Genomic DNA, 19,198 nt, shown 5'->3' on the forward strand with positions numbered 1-19,198 from the left:
TCTCACATTATCTAGCGTGAGTGTGGACTGCTTGCACTCCTCCAGAGCAGGCAGAGTTTATGAAATTCACCTGAAAGCCTAGTGTGCAGCTCGACCCAATTATAGGGCTCTCTCCCTTTCTCAGGTGCAGCTTCTGAAAGCTCTGCCTGTCTCCCCGGGCTCTTTCTGCGTCTTCCTCTTGATGAGGCTTCTCCTCCGCCGTTGTGCATGGCTGCCTTTATTAAACGGGCCAGTCTGTCACGCAGGTGAAGCGGGCCCTGCCCTCTCCTCAGAATGAGGCAGCTTCTTGAGCCAATTGGTCTGGCTTCAGCTCAGCTGCAGTTACGGAAAGCAGGACACGGCCGGGTATCTGCAGAGCTATGTGCGAACATGGAGCAGTGCTCAGTAACGAGCACGCAGATGGGGAGGTGTGGGGGGGGGGGGTATGAGATCTGAGCTCCCAGCAGTACTGAGAGCTGGGGGGCACACCTCAGACTGAAGGAAGAACAGTGGTGACAAGGGCGGGCATCTTGGTCAACTTTGGTCTCCTTACCAGGGCGATCAGTCATGGTAACTAGCTGATCACTTCCGTGTGGTAACTTATAACTGGCTTTTCTTATCCGTGTGATTACTGACGATAACTAGCAGTTCTTATCTGTATGATCACTGATGATGACTACCTGTTCTTTTCCGTTGGTTACTGATGATAACTAGCTTTTCTTATCCATGTGATCACTTATGTAAACTAGCTGTTCTTATCTGTGTGATTACTTATGATAAATAGCTGTTCTTATCCGTGTGACTACTAAGGATAATGAGCCATTCTTATCCATTGGTTACTGATGATAACTAGCTGTTCTTATCCATGTGACCATTGATGATAACTAGCTGTTCTTATCCATGTGGTCACTTATGACAACTAGCTCTTCTTATCCATGTGATTACTATTTATAACTAGCTGTTCTTCTCCATGTGATTACTAATGCTGTTGTTATATGCGTGATCACTTATGATAAGTAGCTGATCCTGTCCATGTGGTCACTCATAACTAGCTGTTGTTATCCATGTGCTCACTGATAACTAGCTGTTCTTATCCATGTGATTACAGATGATAACTGTTCTTATCCATGTGATCACCGATGATAACTAGCTGTTCATATTCATGTGATAACTAGTCTAGACCTGTCGCAATTATCAATTAATTGCCTGATCGCGATAGTTTGAGCTGACCGCCATCATTTTTTTGGATAATTGTCATAATCGTTATATACCTATAAATTGAAATGTTTTTACTCAATATTTAATAGTCTTTGCAGTACAGTTTTGGATTTGTGCTTGTATCTTCTTTTTCTCATTCGGTTACTCCCGTTTGATTGGTTTGATTAATGACGTGTTTTCCGTACGCTGCTATTGTTTAGCTGCGCACCGTCCCGCTCTAGCAGAGTAAACGGCTCCATAGACCAAACGCGGCGCGCACTGCGCTGCGCTCTGAAATCCATTATTTCGTAATGCTTGCGCGGCGCAAGGACGGCTTCGTGCTGCGCCGAGCAAAGCGCAAGTGCAGCGCCAGAACGGTACCGCGCGCCGCTCACGGAGCTTGTGCGAGCACCGCGGTCAAAGTTGAATTTTGTTGAACTTTGATCACTGCGAGCTGTGACGCATTGTCGCGCGATCAATAGAAACAAGGCAAAACTTTGACAAGCAATATGAATTACCAGGCAAAACTTACGTGTCCAAAACTGCAATCCCCAATTTATACAACCAACTAAAGGATGAGGTTCTCTAGGATTTAAAAGAAATCGGAATCTGCCTAGCCAGTAATGAGCATGATCGGTTATGTGTGAAAAGGATATTGACTGTTGTATTGTCATGATAGGTTTGGTAATTATTACTGGTTACTGACTGTTTCTGCCTTTTTATATGTTATATATAAGGTTCAAAGTGAATAAACAGGGTTTCTTCACAAGGTGTATGCGTATTATTAAACTATGAATATGTTCACTTTATACAAAGAACAGGAAAAAGACAATTAAATCGTTAATCGCAATTATTTTTATGACAATTAATCGTCAGTTAAAATTTCATGACCGTGACAGCCCTAGGGATAACTGATAACTAGCTGTTTTTATCCCTGTGATCACCGATGACTAGCTGTTCATATCCATGTGATTACTGATGATAACTAGCTGTTCTGCATGTGATCACTTCTTTGTATGAGATCTTCTGATGGGGTACAGCTCTTGTCTGTCCTGCATATTTCCATTGTCACATCTGCTGGCCATTGTGGCATCAGTAAGACCTGAGAGGGTCTGACTGTGGATCAAACAGAGACCACTGGCGAGACGTCGCTGAAGCTGTGACCCTCAGCTCTCAATCCCAGGTTCTTGGGCTGTTTTTGTTTAGCTGGTCAATGCGCATTGTGTTTCATAATTCATTTGGCCATTTACTACTTTTTTATTTCCCATTTTAAGATGAAACATTGGTGTAAAAACACTCAGTGCTGCTTTTTGTCCATCAGGAAACAGGGCAGGTGGTCACACGGTGTCAGTTGTGTCAGTCACACAGTCACGCGGTGCCGAGCCTGGCGGCATGATGGAAGGTGGGAGGGGCTGTATCTCACAGTCACGCGGTGCCGAGCCTGGCGGCATGATGGAAGGTGGGAGGGGCTGTATCTCACAGTCACGCGGTGCCGAGCCTGGCCGCATGATGGAAGGTGGGAGGGGCTGTAACTCACAGTCACGCGGTGCCGAGCCTGGCGGCATGATGGAAGGTGGGTGGGGCTGTATCTCACAGTCACGCGGTGCCGAGCCTGGCGGCATGATGGAAGGTGGGAGGGGCTGTATCTCACAGTCACGCGGTGCCGAGCCTGGCGGCATGATGGAAGGTGGGAGGGGCTGTATCTCACAGTCACGCGGTGCCGAGCCTGGCCGCATGATGGAAGGTGGGAGGGGCTGTATCTCACAGTCACGCGGTGCCGAGCCTGGCCGCATGATGGAAGGTGGGAGGGGCTGTATCTCACAGTCACGCGGTGCCGAGCCTGGCGGCATGATGGAAGGTGGGAGGGGCTGTATCTCACAGTCACGCGGTGCCGAGCCTGGCGGCATGATGGAAGGTGGGAGGGGCTGTATCTCACAGTCACGCGGTGCCGAGCCTGGCGGCATGATGGAAGGTGGGAGGGGCTGTATCTCACAGTCACGCGGTGCCGAGCCTGGCGGCATGATGGAAGGTGGGAGGGGCTGTATCTCACAGTCACGCGGTGCCGAGCCTGGCCGCATGATGGAAGGTGGGAGGGGCTGTATCTCACAGTCACGCGGTGCCGAGCCTGGCGGCATGATGGAAGGTGGGAGGGGCTGTATCTCACAGTCACGCGGTGCCGAGCCTGGCCGCATGATGGAAGGTGGGAGGGGCTGTATCTCACAGTCACGCGGTGCCGAGCCTGGCCGCATGATGGAAGGTGGGAGGGGCTGTATCTCACAGTCACGCGGTGCCGAGCCTGGCCGCATGATGGAAGGTGGGAGGGGCTGTATCTCACAGTCACGCGGTGCCGAGCCTGGCCGCATGATGGAAGGTGGGAGGGGCTGTATCTCACAGTCACGCGGTGCCGAGCCTGGCCGCATGATGGAAGGTGGGAGGGGCTGTATCTCACAGTCACGCGGTGCCGAGCCTGGCCGCATGATGGAAGGTGGGAGGGGCTGTATCTCACAGTCACGCGGTGCCGAGCCTGGCCGCATGATGGAAGGTGGGAGGGGCTGTATCTCACAGTCACGCGGTGCCGAGCCTGGCCGCATGATGGAAGGTGGGAGGGGCTGTATCTCACAGTCACGCGGTGCCGAGCCTGGCCGCATGATGGAAGGTGGGTGGGGCTGTATCTCACAGTCACGCGGTGCCGAGCCTGGCCGCATGATGGAAGGTGGGAGGGGCTGTATCTGTCTCCTCAGAGGCAGGCACACATTTGCAGCACTTCTTGGGCGTGACACTGGAAGTGAGCTGGAATGCTCACTTTAGGAGTAAAACAAGACCATTTTTAATGAAAAGAGCTAATTACTGCACGTCTTACCCATTTAGTGCCACCATTCAGTGTTTATGTAGATTCACTCTCAGCTTTGTTGCCTGAGCTTCACTGTCCTTCTTGCCGTTTCCTGTTATAAAATGAGTTCAGTCATGTTCCATCTGATGCTCATGCTCCTGACAACCCCACCAAACCCTCTCACCCGGCCCGCTCCATTCACCCCACCCATCCATCTTGCCCTCCCCTCTCTGTAAACCACGCCCACCCACTGACCACGCCCACTCCGTTAGCCACTCCCGCCTTGTCCATCCCACTTGCCCCACCCATCCATCTTGCCCTGTCCTCTCTGTAAACCACGCCCACCCACTGACCACGCCCACTCCGTTAGCCACTCCCGCCTTGTCCATCCCACTTGCCCCACCCATCCATCTTGCCCTGTCCTCTCTGTAAACCACGCCCACCCACTGACCACGCCCGCTCCATTAGCCACTCCCACCCTGTCCATCCCACTTGCCCCACCCATTCATTAAACCCCAACCACCCTGTCCATCCCACATCCCATTCCTTTCGCCTCGCTCTTGATCATGCAGGAGTCAGACGTGACAGGGTGTTGACCAGCAACACAGCTCTGGGCTTCTCACAGCTCCTCCCTGCTGGCACAGACAGATAAATAAAGCAGTCCGCAAGGTTCCACTCCAGAGGGACCCTGGTAATCACTTAAGGCAACACAAATCGATCCTGGCCACAGCTGACTGACCCAGTGTTCAGAAACGCTTTCTTCCCCAGCATGTTTTAAATGCACAGCATGTCCTGCACACCTGCATGCTGGCCTCTTGTCACCAGGTAACGGCTCAGTATTGCCTCCTGCTGGCACCTGCATGTGTGTGTCTGTCTGCAAACCATAGTACTGAACATGCTGGGACCGACCCTCAAAATCCAGCTCACTTCACGAGGAGTCTGATCTGTCATTGCTGCTGCAGAACACGGCTAAACATGGCTGAGTGCGGCGCCCAGGAGGGTTAGTGAAGACGGAGAGGGAGCTCGAGATGTGTGCGTGTCCGTGAGGCACGGTCTGAGGCCGCGTCGCTGTCAGACACCGTCATGGCTGCCAGATCCAGCATGAATAACGATTACTGAGCAGCAGCCTAGCAGGGCAAGGGCACTGCCCGACAAGCTCCCCCCAGAGAGGGCGGCCCGGCGGCCTCACAGCCCAAATCCAAACCCGCTCACGGTGTTCACGGCGGGGGCACTGCCCGACAAGCTCCCCCCAGAGAGGGCGGCCCGGCGGCCTCACAGCCCAAATCCAAACCCGCTCACGGTGTTCACGGCGGGGGCACTGCCCGACAAGCTCCCCCCAGAGAGGGCGGCCCGGCGGCCTCACAGCCCAAATCCAAACCCGCTCACGGTGTTCACGGCGGGGGCACTGCCCGACAAGCTCCCCCCAGAGAGGGCGGCCCGGAGGTCACACAGCCCAAATCCAAACCCGCTCACGGTGTTTACAGCGGGGGCACTACCCAACAAGCTCCCCCCAGAGAGGACGGCCCGGCGGCATCACAGCCCAAATCCAAACCCGCTCACGTTGTTCACGGCGGGGGCACTACCCGACAAGCTCCCCCCAGAGAGGGCGGCCCGGAGGTCACACAGCCCAAATCCAAACCCGCTCACGGTGTTCACGGCGGGGGCACTACCCGACAAGCTCCCCCCAGAGAGGGCGGCCCGGAGGTCACACAGCCCAAATCCAAGCACGGTGGATTTGACAGTGGTAGATGGTCCCCATAAGTTCACCCCACAGAGGGCGTTCCGGTGGCCTCACTGCCCGAATCCAAACCTAGTGACATAAACGAGCCTCATCACCAGCTAGGTCACTTTCCACCTCGCAGATTAAACTCTGTATGACCCGACTTCCCTATGATCCCTCCGTCGATCTGCAGACGGGCTGGATCCCGTGTGAGGCTGAACAGTGATGGATTCTGGGCCGCTGTGAGGGGGGGGGGGGGTTCATGTGAAGATGCCCCCGCACATCTGGGACTGCATTTCTGTGAAAGTGATGTGCCTGGAGCCCTTTTCTGCTCTGCACCGTCCCACCTGCGTGTGAGAAAGTGCAGCCCAGCCATAAAAGTGATATAAAGTGAAGAGCGAGCCAACACCCCCCCCCCCCCCTCCCCATCCCCATGACTGAATATATGAAGATTAAAAGGAGGGCAGGTCTCAGCCCTGAGAGCTCACCATCACTCAGGGTCCCCTGTGCCAGCTGTGTGCCGGCCAAGAGTCTTCTCTGTGTGTCTCTGCATGTGCGTGTGTGTATGACCCTCACATACTCACTCTCTACCGTAGCTCCATGCCTGCATCACGCTGGGAGCTGATTTACTATCGGGTCACGTGGCTGAGATCAGGCTCCAGGGAGAGAACATGTTCCCTGAGATGCCTTCAGAGGTTTCTTCTTGTTCAGAACAAATATTTAAGCAGTTAGTGTTTGGCCTGCTGTCAGTGTTCAGTGTGAAATCACTGTCAAAACAGTACTGCAGCTTACAGGAGACAGAGTGCAGGGCTTTGTGAGTCCGCTAATACACTCTCACCCTGGATGGAGAGCGTGGTTGAGGGTGTCCCACTTTGTCAGTGCAAGCTGCCCTGTTTACCCCTAACAGCACCTCACTGCGTTAAACGCCAGTTCTGACCGCAGCCCTCATGCCCGTGCGCTGTCCTCCGCACAGATCTAGTGCTTATCCCAGGCCCCGTGGTCAGATCCAACTGCAGGCCTCATACCCGTGTGATCCTCCTTGGGGATCCTGTGCTCATCCCGGGCCCTGTGGCCGGATCCGTCCGTAGGCCTCATACCCCTGTGTGATCCTCCTTGGGGATCCTGTGCTTATCCCGGGCCCCGTGGCCGGATCCGCCCGCAGGCCTCATACCCCTGTGTGATCCTCCTTGGGGATCTTGTGCTTATCCCGGGCCCCGTGGCCGGTTCCGTCCGCAGGCCTCATACCCCAGTGTGATCCTCCTTGGGGATCATGTGCTCATCCCGGGCCCCGTGGCCAGATCCGCCCGCAGGCCTTGTACCTGTATGTGATCCTCCTTGGGGATCCTGTGCTCATCCCAGGCACAGGATGTCTCCATCAGACACGGCTGTCACACACTTGTTTTCCAGCAGCTCTAATGGCAGAACCTTAATAGCCAGTGTTTCATCAATAATGTAATGCCCTCCCACGACAGGCCCGGCTAGAGTGCTCAGATAGTGCCATTGGTCAAAGAACCTCATCAATTTCCTGCTGCCCGCCGGGCACAAATGAGCACAGGGTGGGTCGTATGCCCCCTGGTGGTGGGTCTGGCCTTGGATCCCAAGCCTGCCCTCTCACATGTGGGCTGTGACCCTCAGCATCACGTCGAGCCCCCAGCATCTGGAGATATGGCATCACACACAAGGAGTCCCAGCCACAGCATGTGGGAGAGGGCAGACGAGCCCAGGGTGCCACTGGGTCACCCGGGAAAAGCACCGTTTACTGGGAAATTCCCAAGTGGTGATTAAATGTGCGAAGAGACAGAACGGCGGGTAATTTCAGTTAGAAAGGCACGACTGGCTTGCAAGTGCGGCACGGCAAGCAACTTCTCTGGTGGCTTCTGGCTAAGGTCCCAAGGGCTTTTCCGTGGTCTGCCTGTCTCGGTGCTCTGGGATATAGGCCGCTGTGCCCAGCGCGGCCGGGTGGCGATGGCAGTGTGCTCACAACAGCCGAATTGCTAAGCAAAGGCGCCAGTCGCCCGTGCCAGGCTCCGTAATTATCTCAAGTGCAGCCGTGTGTCCTGCATTTCCTGCACTGCCTAATTAACACCCCATCGAGCGCCTGAAGGATCGTTTGTCGCTAATTACTTTCCGGAGTGCATGTCTGCATTGTCTCAGGCTTTGCTCTGTCTCTCTTTGTGTGTGTTTGCCCGTCCCTGAGCTGGACAGCCCTGTCTGACTCAAGCAATAGAAAGAGACTTTAATTAGCGAGTGGAAGCCTGATGGACGACATCATGAAGTCCATTCCAGCTTTGTAGTGAGGCACAGTGCAAGCTGGACCAGCAGCATCACTGTTCTGCTCGGGCAAGGCTGCTTGGTGCCTCCCCCCCCCCCCCGTCACGCATGGTGGTCATACCACTGCCCCTGGGGGTGTGTAACAGGGCAGTATCTGCCATGGTGGGGGGAGCCCATCTGTAACAGCATTGTAGCTTGGATCCGGAGTATAGCGGGTTCCCATGTAGGGTTAGGAGGACCTTCCCGCCTTCTCCAAGCCCTAAGTGTGTGTGCTGTCTGTGTGACACAATCCCCACACGCTCTTTCTGCACTGCGTCACTGTGTAACACTGTGGCTCCACTGGAATGTTCTTTGTCATCTTCTGGAATCACACGAGGCTAGAAGGAAGCTTCCGCAGCTGGAAGGTCACCGTGTCTCCGGACGTCGGCTTTTCAGAGGACAGACTGTAAAATGTAACAGGAAAACAGTGCTACTTACGGCACTGACTGGCAAAGGAAGTGCGATGCACAGATGATGGGTGTTTAAGAAGAACCTGTACAGCTGAAGTGTATCACTAAGACATCAGTTATTTGTGTCGTAGTGATTACAAGTGAAAAAGCCAAGTCACGAGAAGGCGGGTTCAGTCCTCTGCACTGGCTGGTCACTTTGGCTGTCTGCTATGTGTGGAATCATGAGATGAGATGATAAATACTGACTAAAGTCAGAAATGTATCATAGAGGAATCACAAATAAAGAAATCAGACAAATTACAGACAAATCATACAGAAGTCAGAAAGATCAGACCAATTGTAGATTAATCCTAGAGAAATCAGACAAAACAGAGACAAACCACAGACAAATCACAAACAAATCGCACACTCAACAGTTACATCTAAAAACAACTCCACAAGCTGATGAGACCAGCAGATCCCCACAGCTGTGCATCCGATCAATGTGGAGAGCCACCCTGTGCCCTTACGCACCACGACTCACAGCCAGGCATTCAATAAATGTGGTGAGCCGCTCTGTGCTCTTGCTCACTGTGACTCTCAGCTGTATGTCTGATGAGGGCGGCGAGTCTCCCTGTGCTCTTGCTCACTGTGACTCTCAGCTGTATGTCTGATGAGGGCGGCGAGTCTCCCTGTGCTCTTTCGCACCATGACTCACAGCCGTATGTCTGATGACGGCGGAGAGTCTCCCTGTGCTCTTTCACACCGTGACTCACAGCTGTATGTCTGATAAAGGGCGGAGAGTCTCCCTGTGCTCTTATGCAACACAACTCTCGGCCTCACATCCGATAAGTATTGCGAGCCACCCTGTGCTCTTGCGCACCATGACTCACAGCCGTATGTCTGATAAAGGCAGCTAGTCTCCCTGTGATCTTTCGCACCGTGACTCAGCCATATGTCTGATAAGGGTGGCGAGTCTCCCTGTGCTCTGATGCACCGTGACTCAGAGCCTCACATCTGCCATCTTCCCCAGGACAGGTGTCAATGTTCCTTTGTCCCTCAGATCCGCTGGTGCGTTGTTGTCAGTACCAGGCCCAGCCGCTTGTATACAAGCAGAACGAGCTGCATTTACTCCGCGACTCTGATCGTGATGTAAAGCGCAGTGTCACTTGGGGCAGATCGATGGGGTGCAGAGCCTGTGGTCCTGTGTGCCTGTAAATGTGCGAAAGGCTCCCGATGCACACAGATATCTGGAGGTGTGACTCATCGCCAAGGAGTAGTGCCTGCTGCCTTTGGACTCTTTCAGCCTTTCTCAGACCGTTCACTTCATGCAGAGCGTGGTGGCACTTCTGACTCATGGTGACAGACCTTCAGTGTCTGCCTGGGGTCTCTGCCATGGGCTGGGCGTGCGGACCAACTTTACAGATCCGGATTGGTTGCCTTTATGATCTCCCATCCTGTGTAACTTCCTCTGAAATCCCTTGCTGGGTTTACGTCCTGCACTGCTGCCCTTCATCTTCCTCACAAGGCAATTAGCATCCGGGACCCAGATAAACTTCGCCGCCCTGCTGGTCAAATGATGGCACAGCAGTGGTTATGTGTTAATGCTCCCTGGTCGGCCACAGAGGAGTCCCCACTTCACGCTGAGCTTCTGAGGGTCTCCAAGGCCGAAAGTGGCACAGTCACAGGAAGCCTGTTAGTGCTGAAAGTGTGAACATGAATCCATATTTATTACATTCATCGGCTCTCTCAGCTTGTAATTTGTGCGGAGACGCATCAAGCCTGAGGCTCACTGGACAGCCAGCAGGGTCCTGCCACTAGATCATTTGTCCCAAATCAAATCAGCGCTCCTGAGAGGGAATGCGAAGAATCCTGACACCCAGGATGCATTGCCGCCTTGTCTGTTGACTTTCTGGTATGGCTGTTTGCGTTGTAGCGGACTCTTGTCCGAGTGCCGTGAGCACGCTGCCCCCCCGGACATTCTGAGATGGGGCCCCGGCCGCCGGGACTCGGATCGATAAGGCAGCATCAGCGGCACCATAGAGCATGCGGTCAGAATCCCTGCGGCCTGATCCTGTTTCAGGTTCTGCCATGAACTCATGGGCCAGGGTGTCGATACCGCATGAGAAGATACCTCCGCATTACCATGAACTTCAACTTAGGAGACACTAATCACAAATGAAACTCTGAGATGCCAAATAGAAATAAAACTGCAGAGGAATGGGATGTATTGGGATGGGATGGGATGGGATGGGATGGGATGTGACACGATGGGATGGTATGGAATGCGATGGATGTCTTTTTCATAATTTTTTTCTGTGCTTTTTTCGATTAAATTCAACGCCCTGTGGATATGTGCAGGCAGACCCTGGCCTTCCAGGTTCTGCTTCCAGCGTGGGTTCTCCCCACAACAAAAGGACTGGAGAACAGTGCCCGGAACTGCACTCCCGGCACTGGTGAAATCTGACACGCTGGCTGGATGGGCCCAGCGGCTCCGTTTAAACGCACAGTCCGCACATTTCATTAACTCCAGACCTGAACATCCACCTCCTTGGATCTCCTTTCTATCTGATTCTGGTTTCCCTTTCAAATGACTTTTATTTCACGTCATATTGTGGTTTTAAATGAAAGTGCTTCCTGGTGTTTTGATGGTCTAGAGGTTTCCTTGATACGCCGGCTCCTTCCCACAATGCAGCTGTGCATGCTGATGATGTTTATTTCTCCAGTAAGTAATCAGCGTTTGGCATGTGTGGCCCTGGAAGCCGGCCCCGCACTGAGCCACACGCACACGCACACACACGCGCTCAGGGGCGACTGTCTCGTATACATCACCCCAGTTCCTGTTCAGCATCGCAAACCAGGCAGTGGCTGAGCCTGGAAAATGTGACCGTCTGCCTCTCTGAGACATAGTATCTGCAGTGGGCGCTGAGGCAGCTCTGTTGGTTATGAGGAACCGTGACGTCTCGGGGGGTGACACAGGGACAGCAGTCTCCTCTTCACCGCAAGTCATCCCACCCCAGCCCCCTGCTCTGACCGGGTGCCTGGGGGGTGGGGCGCAGTTATATGTTAAAGGCTGGGAAGGTGGGGCAGGCTAATGGGCTCCTGTCTTCCTGGCAGCATGTCCGTAATGGCCGTAATCAGATTGAGCAAAGAGCCTGCCTGCCTCTCCTCCTCCTCCTCGCCCGTGCTGGCCGGCTCCTCGGCCGATGGCGAGGAAGGGTCAACCCCGCGCTGCGGGATGCCGTAACCCAGCGTAAATATAACACAGTCATTACTGGCAGTCATTAAAAATGTAGGAGCTGGACATAAACAGATCTCTATCAGTGCCGCATATGTTTATAACGGGCACGTCTCATCGATCCATTCGGGTCACGGCCTTCCATACTGACGCGATGTCAAGGATATTTCGGAGTTCTCATGACCCTATCCAGGATAAGCAGTTAGAAGGATGGATGGATGGATGGATGAATCCTGACCAGAGTATGTGGTTAGAGTATATAAGTGTGACCGGTGACTTTCCAGAAGTCTCTGAAGGTTAACACCTGCTGTCATGTGTGGCCCTTTTACAGGGTTACAATCCAGGTTAATGAACTGTGGTGTGGAATGTGATCTCAACCGAAGGATTTTTTTGTGTTGCTGTGTTAATGTGCCACATTCCACCCAAGTCAGCAGCATTTCATTGGCTAATGTGCCACATTGCACCCAAGCCAGCAGCATTTCATTGGCTAATGTGCCACATTGCACCCAAGTCAGCAACGTTTCATTGGCCAATGTGCCACAACGCAGCAGAATCAGCAGTTTCACTGGCTCTTCCAGCCAGGAAGGGTAGGGTTACCAGCCATGTCCTCCTTCCTGAGGTACGCCTCACTAATTTGCTCCTGCAAACTCTTACCAGGCAGAGTTCAGTTATCCAGACAGATGAGAAGAATAACTATGTGGGTGTTGTAGGGGTCTCTGACTCTGATGTCCTGAGCTGGGGTGGGGGTGAGGGCTCTGGGTCCTCACAAGATGAGGATGAGACCACTGAAAGCTCGATGGACCCAGAACAAGCCCTGTGGGCCTGACTGTACGCTCCCAGGGAGGAAGAGGGTCCTGTCACTGGCTCCACAGCTGTGATACTGTAGGTCCCACCAGCCTGAACGTCTTAAAGCTTCTGCAACCTGAGAAATGATTCCACAGGTGGCTAGGGCTTGAATGTGGACCAATATGGGGCCTAAGCGTGGACCTCTGCTGGGCCTAAGCGTTCTGGGGGGACAGTTCTGGGGGGACAGTTCTGGGGGGACAGTTCCCAGGGAGGGGTGAAAGAGAACTTTGTCATTGGAAATGAGAACGGCCAGGGAATGACTCAAGTCATGTGCAGGTCCTCCAGATGCATCAGCGCATGACATGAGCTTTCAGCCCGCACCAGAGCTCCTCACTCACCTCCCAGACACCACACACAAAGCCTTGAGGGAGAACAGAATAAATGTCTGGGCCTGGCTGAGGTCGTGCGGGGGGGCTTCTCACTTTGGAGAGAAGCTCATTGTTGAACTTGCAGAAGTTTGTCCGGCACCAGAACACCATGCTGTATAATTTAATAGAAGCAGAAGAGCAGAATGGAGAAACTCTGCTCCCAGTTAGGAGGGACTGGTGAGTTTTGGGCCCGCAGAACCCCAGTCTGATGCTGTGGTCCACGCAGGGTCTGCCTGCGTGCATCGGTGACCTCACTGGGGGAGCATTTTCTAATCATGTTTCAGTCATCGGATCTGTTTTTACAGCATAGCCATCAAATAAGCATTTTCCTCACTGCTGGCAGCCTGTACCTGTGTCTCATTGTTCTGATTATAGAGGATAATGAGGCAGTTTGAATGCTGGTGCCAGTACCTGTTTGGTTCAGATGCTCAGCCCTGAATGGCCACTTCCTCCCCAGCTGTTGCGGTGAGTCTGGGGGCAGGCGGAAGGCAAATTGTGAATTGTGTCTGGTGAACGATTTCGCAGCAGGGTGAAGTTTCTCAGTCAACCCGGAGGTGAGATTCAGCTGGGTAGCATAATGCAGGTAGGTAACTATCACAGAAGTGTAACAGGACCCTCACAGGACCGCTGCGAAACCATAACACACCGGTTAGAGGGACGTGAGATGAGACCAGGTGACTGATGGCACTGAAGCAGACTCTTTAACTTGATTAACACTCCAGCTCCCGAATCATTAATTAGTGCTGGGAATTGGGCAGACGGCAGTGTTTGGGACATGGCACTGAGTTCCTGTGGCTGTTCAGCTTTCACCGTCAGCCCCAAACACCTTTACAACCTTTGCAAAATGCGGCTCTACTGTATCCATCTTAAAGACAGCTATAGAGCCATCAGGTCGGATTGGAGTCTCCTTAAAACCGCGAACGATTAGCCACTAACGATTCCAGCGCTGGGTGATTACAGAGGACATTAAGGGGCGGGGGCATCGGCAGTCGGGCCTCACTGTCCTGCCCAGGCCACGGTGACGGTTACGGCCTCATTAACTGGCGGCTCCGCCAGCGGTGATTTACGGAGGTAGACAGGCGGCTGGCAAGTCCCACGGTCCTGGCAGATTAAATATGGTGGCATGCGGCGCAACTGAGATGCTGAGCAGGGCCCCTCCTGGCCAGGAGGCCGACCCACTGACTTATGCGGTAATTTCGCCGTAATTGTCATTAACCTCACAAACAGTAGTTTACCCATTTAGTTGAAGGGACTCTGGGATGTGTAATGACAAGGTAATCTGTCATGACATGGGGGGAGATATTAATGAGGCTGGGGCGGAGGGCCAGGTCGGGAGGTGCAGAGAGAGAGGGAGGGAGGGAGGGATGAAGCTGAGTGGAGCATGGGGCTCTTGTGAAGGCAAGGCCTCTATGATATGGAGCCGTGGGTAGCATACATCAAGAGGGATGGGGGTCAGATGACCCCCTCCGTATTATACTGGTCACAGAAGCCAACACACTGGCTACACAAAGACCAGCTTAATGCCAGCGTCTCCAGAGAGCCAAACGTGGGACCTGGGAACATCAGGAAGAGCAGAATGTCCCTTCGGGATCAGTCTGTCACAAAACAGCATCCAGCTTTTAAAAGGGAAGGATGCTGGGGCCTCGAGGTCTTGCTCAGATACTATGGCAAGAGCAAAGTCACTCGTCCAAGGTGATGCAAGGGAAGTTGTGAAGGAGTGTTAAGGATGTATTAAGGAGTTATGAAGGAACGTCAAGGAGTGCTAGGGAGTGTTATGGAGGAGGTCTGGGGAGTGTTATGGAGGAGTTTTATTGGAGGGTGTTATGGAGAAGTGTCATGGAAAAGTGTTAAGGAGTGTCATGGAGGATTGTTATGGAGTGTTACAATGTCAGGAAGGAGTGTTACGGAGTGTTACAGAGTGTCATTGACGAGTGTTATGGAGGGAGATGGATTAGTTTTGGAGTGAACACCACTTGCCAATGCACCCATTGAAGAGCAAGGCCTGCCTGCATGGATCCTGCACTTCAGTGTGTCTGGGTGGCCCCTTTCTGGGGCATGGCTGAGCGTGGCTGGTGACCCGTAGCACGACAGCTACCCCCCTCCCCGGTAACCGGCCCCATTTGGTAAACATTATGTGCTGCGTTGCCTCATTTGCTGTTTGTTTGATTTGGGAAGGGGGCAGGAGGGAGGGCATTTACGAGCTGTTCCTGGCACAGCGGCGCTCTCCTGAGAAGACATTACTTACACACTACAGTGAGGAAAGTGTGAGCACGAGGTTGGGTCACCGTTTGTGGCTCACTCAGGATGAGGTGGGGGACTGGTGCTTACTCGGGGGGGGGGGATCACTCCGCTTAAAGCACCCAGCTCACCGGAGAAAAGCCCCACAGACCACACAGACTCTGTACACAAACTGTCCACTATAGTGCCCCTAGAGGCCAGACCACAGCAGCCCTTTCCCAGGGATTCACTGAACACAGCAGCCCTCTCCCAGGGATTCACTGAACACAGCAGCCCTTTACCAGGGATTCACTGAACACAGCAGCCCTTTCCCAGGGATTCACTGAACACAGCAGCCCTTTCCCAGGGATTCACTGAACATAGCAGCCCTTTCCCAGGGATTCACTGAACACAGCAGCCCTTTCCCAGGGATTCACTGAACACAGCAGCCCTTTCCCAGGGTTTGTCTGGGACGCTGGAGTGTCCGCAGGTCACCTGCTGTTAGTGCTCTCATTAGAGCAGCTAGTGGAGCTCGAACAAGCCCTGTCACACCCTCCAGCCTCATAAAGGTGCCTCCAAAACTTCCTCTAAATGTCTACCAGCTGAAAGTGACATTAAAAGCACGAGCCCGAGATCAAAGGCGCACTTGTGGTTGGCAGAGGAGAAGAGTGACATCAGAGGGTTTGAGATGGCCGACAGGCACACCTGAGTCAGCGGCACTGTGAAACCAGGGTGTTACTTTATTTGGGGTCACTCTAGGTCTAGTGCACAGCTGCGCAATTTAACAGCTGGTTGGTAAACATTTAAAAGTAGATTTTTAAATATTTATACAGATAGACCATAAGACTACAGCTTGTTTTTTTGCCTTTTTAAAAAATGCCAGTTCACAGGGTGGACTGTCAAGCTACACAAAGATTTTATCACCTATTCTTTTAACACTGTGTCATTTTAGTATATAAGGTAATCATATTTTTAAAGCTTCATTAAGCTTTTCTAATGCTATTGTTTATATGAATATATTCTGTGGATGGCAGGAATTTGACATCACAGCAGTGACCCCTTCCAAAGGTCAGTCTTCCTCCTCTGGTGTGGGAGTCTGACCACAGGGACTGACTGTTCACTGCCACAGCACTTATCACCAAAATGGCTCGATTTTACACACATATATGTGTGGCAACAGCAATGATATGGATCCAAGGCTCCTTCAACTGTAGCATTAGCATATAAAGGAACCTGGATTAAAAACTGTATTAGCAATATCTAAAATACATTTACTCAGTTAGATGATCCATTCTATGTTGTTCAATGTTAAATTATCAGTTTCTATAAATCACCAGGAAACACCAGCTCGGTGGTGACAGGAAAATCATAAGACAATACTGAAATCATTGCATTTGGATTTCTGTGAGGCATTTCTATGGATCAGCTGAGAAACAATAGACTTTGAGGTGTTTCTGTGGGTCATCTTCTCTATAATGACGTGCATCGCAGGGACTAACTAATAGCAGTGCCCCAAAGCCCTAGGTTGTTTTTACGGTTGACATGATTGAAAACGTTCCTGTTCTCTATCCATGAATGTAATGACTTCCTGCTTGGTGACACAGGAGAAGAAGACTGAAAGGGAAGCTAGGAGAAGGAGGGTGTGTGGGGTGTCGCTCTGTTAAGATCTACGAGGTCTTTGCTCCAGGAGGCCTGGACATTGCAGGCAGGCAGCTATTTACCTTTAATCAGCTGTGCCAATTATGCAGAATCAATGACTTCTTGTGGTGTCCTTTGTTCCCCTTCAGGATGCTGCAGGCAAGGTTCTGGACCGCTGGACTATCATGTCCCGGGAGGAGGAGATCATTACCCTGCAGCAGTTCCTGCGTTTTGGGGAGACCAAATCCATCGTGGAGCTCATGGCCATCCAGGAGAAGGAAGGCCAGGCCATCACGGTGCCCTCATCCAAGACTGACTCTGACATCAGGACTTTCATCGAGAGCAACAACCGCTCTCGTAGCCCCAGCCTGCTGACGCACCTCGAGAACAGCAGTCCCTCCACTATACACCACTTTGAGAACATCCCCAACAGCCTGGCCTTCCTGCTTCCTTTCCAGTACATCAACCCAGTGTCTGCCCCCATGCTGGGCCTGCCCCCAAATGGGCTCATGCTGGAGCAGCCAGGTCACAGGCCACGGGAGTCCAGTCTGCCAAACCCGAGCGACCCCAATGAGAGCAGTGAGTCGGAGGTGTCTCTCTCGCCGTTCCGCAATGGGCAAAGCCCAAGCCTGGGGGCCACCGGTGTCACCGTGGCGATCGAGCCTAAGCCTGAGCCTGCTAGCGTAACAACCATCTCCCCGACCCCCACCTCCCAGCAGCCTCAACAGCAGCAAGCACCAATGCAGCAGCAGCCGGCTGGACTGAGTGAGCAACATGCATTTGTCAAGAGTGAGCAAGCCAAGAGCATCGTTACCTCGTCCTTCTCCTCCAAGATGCACCGCATGCGGCGCATGGGTTCTACCTCCCGCAAGGGCCGAGTATGCTGCAACGCATGCGGCAAGACCTTCTATGACAAGGGCACCCTGAAGATCCACTACAATGCTGTGCATCTGAAGATCAAGCACCGCTGCACTATCGAGGGCTGCAACATGGTGTTCAGCTCCCTGCGTAGCCGCAACCGGCACAGCGCCAACCCTAACCCCCGACTACACATGCCCATGCTGAGGAACAACCGTGACAAGGACCTCATCCGCTCCAGTGTTGGCTCTGGCACATCTGTCATCTCCAGCACCAAAAGCAGTTTGACTCTGACCAGCCCGGGACGGCCACCTCTTGGCTTCACTACCCCACCGCTCGAGCCCATGCTGCAGTCTCCCCTGCAAAGTTCTCTGATCTTCCCATCCTTGAAATCAGTCCAGCCAGTACAACCGGTACCCCCATTCTATCGTGCGCTGTTGTCCCCTGGGGATCTTGTCAGTTCACCGGTCTCCCTGCCCACCAGCCCCATACTCCCTCCGGCCTCTAACAACACGTCTCTCATCGAGCAGCAGGCCTCGGCCCCTGGCTCCCACAATCCTCTAGTGGCAGAGGCAGGGTTTGTCAGCCACAAGCTGCCTGGTACTGGCATCCAGGAACATTCTGTTGACCCCACACCCAAGAAGAAGCCCCGCAAATCCAGCATGCCAGTGAAAATTGAGAAGGAGGTCATCAGCGTGGCTGATGTGTTCGACGACAAAGAGGAGGAGGAGGAGGAGGAAGGGGGCAGGGTCCTGAATGGAATGACTAGCACCCAGGGATGCCACCATCCACATTCCCACCTTTACAACAACAGCAACCACAGTGGGGGCAGCAGCCAAGCATCTCCCAGCCTGGATGAGGTGAGCCCTGGGCTGGCACTGAGGAACATTCTCCAGCTGGAGCAGGATGAAGCTCGGACTACCAGCGAGATTCGCTGCATGGACAGCTTCAGTTCTGAAGATCAGGACCATGAGAGGGACTTTGAGAATGAGTCAGAGGCCTCTGAATCCAAAATGTTCTGTGGAGATGAGCTCATGGACACTGAGGACCAGCGGAACCTGGACAAGATACAGGAACTGGAGGACAGTCACCTACGGAAGGAGATGGCGAACCACTCCTCACCTTCTCGTCACCAGCCTGTCATCAAAATCAAGGAGGAGCTGAGTGACCCTACATACGATGTGTTCTGCATGAGCCAGTACGGACTCCACAACGGGGGTGGTGGCTTGGCCAGCATGGCTGCACTGCATGAGACCTTCATGTCCTCCATGAGCTATGGGGCCAGCCTACCAAAACTCCACCCACGCTCCTCCGAGGGGAACCTGTGCTCCAGCCCTGACCCCAAGATCTGTTATGTCTGCAAGAAGAGCTTCAAGAGCTCATACAGCGTAAAGCTGCACTACAGGAACGTGCACCTGAAGGAGATGCACATGTGCACTACAGCCGGCTGCACCGCTACCTTCTCGTCACGGCGGAGCCGGGACAGGTGGGTGACGGGGGCGCAGGGGGGCAGTGTGAGACCTTAATATAAATGACTGAATGAATGAATGAATACTAATCACGTTAAATAAAACATAAAGCATGAAGTCAGTTAACATCATTAACGTC

General features: G+C 53.1%; 1 protein-coding gene across 3 annotated transcripts in view; it reads left to right on the forward strand.

Annotated features, from left to right (window-relative positions):
- The window catches only part of LOC111852098 (zinc finger protein basonuclin-2), a 72,428-nt gene that overhangs the window by 47,563 nt on the left and 5,667 nt on the right, over positions 1-19,198 (forward strand). For all 3 annotated transcript variants that reach the window (XM_072697811.1, XM_072697812.1, XM_072697813.1), the window contains one exon: positions 16,882-19,076. In XM_072697811.1, the coding sequence (XP_072553912.1) occupies positions 16,882-19,076 (2,195 nt within the window). The remainder of the gene's footprint in view (positions 1-16,881; positions 19,077-19,198) is intronic.

The sequence above is a fragment of the Paramormyrops kingsleyae genome, chromosome 12 (assembly GCF_048594095.1).
Source record: "Paramormyrops kingsleyae isolate MSU_618 chromosome 12, PKINGS_0.4, whole genome shotgun sequence".
Classification (NCBI taxonomy): domain Eukaryota; kingdom Metazoa; phylum Chordata; class Actinopteri; order Osteoglossiformes; family Mormyridae; genus Paramormyrops; species Paramormyrops kingsleyae.